This window comes from Notothenia coriiceps, unplaced genomic scaffold, assembly GCF_000735185.1.
Source record: "Notothenia coriiceps isolate Sejong01 unplaced genomic scaffold, NC01 NC01_scaffold00008294, whole genome shotgun sequence".
In the NCBI taxonomy this organism is placed as follows: Eukaryota; Metazoa; Chordata; class Actinopteri; order Perciformes; family Nototheniidae; genus Notothenia; species Notothenia coriiceps.
In genome coordinates this window covers 1-4,502 of record NW_011340995.1, presented here as the reverse complement: position 1 = coordinate 4,502, position 4,502 = coordinate 1, and the positions used below count along the sequence as shown (strand labels likewise).

Sequence of the window (4,502 nt, the reverse complement as noted above, 5' to 3'; positions counted from 1 at the left end):
GTTCAATTTAATTTAATTTCAAACCTTTATTTATCCAGGTGTATCCCATTGAGATCATTGATCTCTTTTTCAAGGGAGACCTGCTCAAGTAGGTTCCACATGAAACATAAAACATAAACAGAACAACAAAAGGGACATCATACAGCATCATCATGGTCCTAGACTCTGTCGCCATGAGGGCCTACCTGACACCTCATCGCATGGACGACATTTCCCACCTTTTTCCCATCTTCAGGCCGGGCAAGATGGTGCCTTATATTCAGTTCCTCCGGCCCTTGGGCAGACTGACGGTTGCCTCAGCCATTGTGCCCTTAAGGCCCTGACACACCAGGCCGAAATCGGCCGTTTTCGTTAGTCGGACGACGAAGCGTGCCCTGTCGTCCAAACTCAATTTGGTGTGTCCCGCACCGTCGGCCGTGACACGCCTTATTTGGCCACAGGCAGTCGGACAAAGAAATCACTCTGATTGGCTGTTCAGCTAGCGAATCAGTGCATGAGAAGCGAAACGGTTGCTTGAGAATGTCTTCCAAAAGCAACACTCCAATGGCTGATAGCTCCAGTACCGCACGAAACATGTTTTCGATGGACGAGAGTGAAAATGGAACGCACACGCTATTTGTTGTTTGTTTAGATCACGCAGTCTGTTCTTCTTCTCTGTCTTCTGGTTGTTGCCTCTTTTGAATGACGAATACACACTACCGCCGCCTGCTGGTAAGGAGAGTTATTGCCACTCATGCATGTGCAGTTCGTACGTGCTCGGCTGAAGTCTTTGCGGTGTGTTCCAGTGCGACACATGGCCAAGACGCAGAAGAACGCGCCGACGCAACAGTCGGCGTCGGCGAGTTCTCTGGTGACTGCTTGGTGTGTAAGGTGATGAAAATACATGATTGTCCCTGTAACTCGGCCTCATCGCAGCTAATATTAAATACCTAGCGGAGGCTAATTATTAGGATTATGTCTTTGTGATTGGCCATGTTGCCTATCCCTTGCCGTGTGGGCTGAGGATCATACCACTGACCCTCAAATTGATAGATGCCCCATATTCCCCCTGAGCCACATGTGCTTTGCTTCGACTGTAATACACATTTTGAATACTAAACGTACATGATCACAAAATAACGTTTGGGGTCGTGAAGAAGCCTCAAATTCACTATGAACATGCCTATTGAACCTTTTCACCTTTATCTTTAAACTGAGCTCCTATTACTTTATTGGAAAATAGTTGGCAACACTGGGCTGGGTCTCTCAGGCCAGACAGTTTAAAAAATCGAACTTAGTTTTGCTGGCTTCTCCAATGTGACCTACCCCAACCTTTTGTGTGTTTCGTGAAACACCTTGCTTTTGTCTGTTTCACTTCCTGTCTTTGGAGTTTCCCGCCTGTTGTGCTTAGTTTGCCCCGCCTTGATTCTTTCCACTTGTGTGTAATCACCTGTTGCTCCTGTGTTTTGACCAGCCCTTTCCAGCTGTGTTTTGTCAAGTGGTTAGTTTCTGTGTGCTTATGCCTGTCTCCAGTCGATTTTTCTGAACTTTCTCAATATCTTCTCATTAGTATAGACTCTTCTTTATGATATCTAATGATACCATGAAGTTAATTACACAAGAATCCACTGGGGTGTTTACCAGGCTCCTGTGAGACGTGCTGCAGAAGGTCGCTCTGTTTCACAGCCAGACTGCGAACACGACCCAACTCCTCCGTTAGCTCTGTGTAGGCTAATGCTAGGTTAACCCTGCAACAACAACACAGTCTGAATAACAACATATCACAATCTGACAGATATACACACTGCTTCCGAGTCACACTTACTGTTCGTCCCCGGCCTTCTTTATCCACTCTACGTCGCAGTGCTCACAGTGTGGGGGGGGATCCTGGGCCTGTCTCTGTGCTTCCTGCAGCTTTGCGACCTCCTTCTGCAGCCTCTTGAGCTCGGCCCTCAGCTCCCCCTCCCGGTGGCAGGCCCCCTCCTCCCGGTGCCGGGCCCCCTCCAGCTCGGCCTCCAGGCGCTGCAGCTTCAGGTCGGACAGAGCGTCCAGGCTGCGGGAGCTCTGCAGCGCCCCCCCCCGGCCCTCTGACAGAACCACACACACATCAGTACAGGTCAGGACACTGGTCTAATGGAGGACGTGAAAATAAGTCTCTGCATTTAGCCCGTTCTCTTTGTAATTTGATTATTGAAACATTAGAACATCTTTTCTTTTCTTTCAATGTAGTTCAAATATTTTGGGATGCTTTCCAGTTTAAAATTAGAAGAACTTTCCGGTCATAACGTGTGATAATATAAAATGTGGCTTTGCATTTTGTAAAACCAAAAACTGAATTTGGAATGACTCATTTTATTACTTTAACAAGATATTTCATACAAAAATGTTATTTTATCGATATTTCCCTAGTGTTTATGCATTTCTTAATAACGTGAAATTATATAATTAATTAATTAAATTGTGAAAAAGTAAAAAAGCTCAACGAGTGACAACTTGTGTTTTTTTTTTTTTTTTTTATGTTTTCGGTTAATAATGCCCTCAGTTTTGAATTAATGTACTAAATCCTGATGTTTTACGAGCTTTTTCTGATGTAATGCGATAATTATTGAATAAAGTTTAAAAAAATAAGAATACGAATTTAACCCGTTCTTATATTCGGAGCAGTTGGCAGCTTTTATACATCTTCTCAAAGCACTAGTCAACAGTCCAAACTCGGTCCGTTCTCTAACCCTAACCCTAACTGGCGACCCTCCAGTTCTGAAGCCAAGTCACAGAGCTACTGCCACCCCCATATTAATGGAGGAATAAGCTTAAAAGGATTCAGATGGCAGTTTCCTTTTGATTACTGCCTCCACAACTAGAAGCAGCTTAATAGTGTTACAGTAAATCTTACATTCTTCTTTATATACTTACCACTAGGGCTAACTTACTCTATATGGAAAAAAATTGAGGATTTTGAGCTCCTAGCGTTGACATCTGTCTTTTAAGTAAACCCTAACTATTTACTATTACTTATTTTTGACACTATTATAGTTGGTGTAAGAAAAAAATATGTTAACTTTTATTTGTATAGTGCTGTGTTGACCAAAGCAACCAAAATCACGGCCGGTGGTTGTTAAGCATGAGGAGGGTGGATCGATCCACACTCTTTGACCGTTAGGAGTGCACCATCTGGGTTATCATAGAGCATTTCACCATGCTTCACATTGGGATGCACTTATGCACTGAAAATAGCACATGTAAGCACACAGTCCGCCACCGGGGCACAGTGCATCTCTGTCTGCTGCTCCACACAGAACCCACCTCTGGGAACGTCCAGGCTGGCGTGCAGCTGCAGATGAGACTTGTGTGCGTCTTTGCTGCGAAGTTGAACGCTGAGCTTCTGCAGAGATGTTTCTCTCTGTCTGAGAGCCGACTCCAGACCGCAGATCTGCTCCACATGCTGCTCTGCCAGAGAGGTCTGACAAACACACACATTACGGTGAAACTGAAGCACAAACTGCTGTTCGACACTTAACACAAACGTTGTATTACCACCAAACAGTGTGTGTCTGTGTGTGTGTGTTTACCATCTTGTCCAGGTCCCTCTGGACGTTGCTCTTCTCCAGGTGAATCTTCTCATAAGCCTGGATGACTTCCTCCAACCTCTCCTCTCTTTCCTTACTCTTCTGGAGCTGACACAGAAACAGGAAGGAGAAACATTTCAGACTTTGCTTTAAGAGATAATTAGAGTAAAAAAACAATGTGGTCGTTAGTTTTGTCCATCATTCATCTTGTTAACAAACAGAGTCCTTACTTATTTAAGTGCTGGAATCAGCTAAATTAGCGACATGGCTATAGGCACTATACAGTATACACTTCAATAGTCTCATATCAAAATAATAACCAGGATTGACCACAAAGAGCCTCTCTGAAGAACCACCACCTTACCGTGGTAGAGAGGTTTGTGTGCCCTGATGAACCTGGGGGCTGTGTTGTCTGGAACCTTGTGTTCCTGGTAGGGTCTCCCATGGCAAATTGGTCTCAGGCAAGGGGCCAGACTAACATTGGTTCAAAAGACCTCATGAAAGACAACACACAAAGTGAGGATACCCGGCCCGGAGGAAGCCCAGGGTCCCCTTCTGGAGCCAGGCCCAGAAGGAGGACTCGTCGGCGAGCGTCTGGTGGCCGGGCTTGCCACGGAGCCCGGCCGGGCACAGCCCGAAAAGGCAACGTGGGCAACACCTCTGCTTCTCCGTCCCGCGGGTCCACCACCTACGGGAAACAGCGATGGGGTCGGCTGCGCTGCCAGAAGGGTGGCAGTGAGAGTGGAGGGTCTCGACGGACCAGACCCGGGCGACAGAAGCTGGTTTTGGGGACGTGGAACGTCACCTCTCTGGGGGGGAAGGAGCCGGAGCTTGTGCGGGAGGTGGAGCGTTACCAGTTGGATCTGGTGCTTATGCACCCAACAGCAGTTCAGAGTATACGGCCTTCTTGGAGACCCTGGAAAGAGTCCTGTATGGGGCTCCTGAAGGGGACTCTTT

General features: G+C 46.5%; 1 protein-coding gene across 1 annotated transcript; it reads right to left on the bottom strand.

Annotated features, from left to right (window-relative positions):
• Positions 1–1,581: 1,581 nt before the first annotated feature.
• On the bottom strand, positions 1,582–3,169 carry LOC104944518 (TANK-binding kinase 1-binding protein 1-like). The gene is made up of 3 exons (XM_010770062.1): positions 3,148–3,169; positions 1,805–2,066; positions 1,582–1,727 (listed from the first exon to the last, which is right to left on the bottom strand). Exons 1-3 carry the CDS (start codon positions 3,167–3,169, stop codon positions 1,589–1,591), a joined length of 423 nt encoding a protein of 140 aa, XP_010768364.1. The 3' UTR covers positions 1,582–1,588.
• Positions 3,170–4,502: the final 1,333 nt, after the last annotated feature.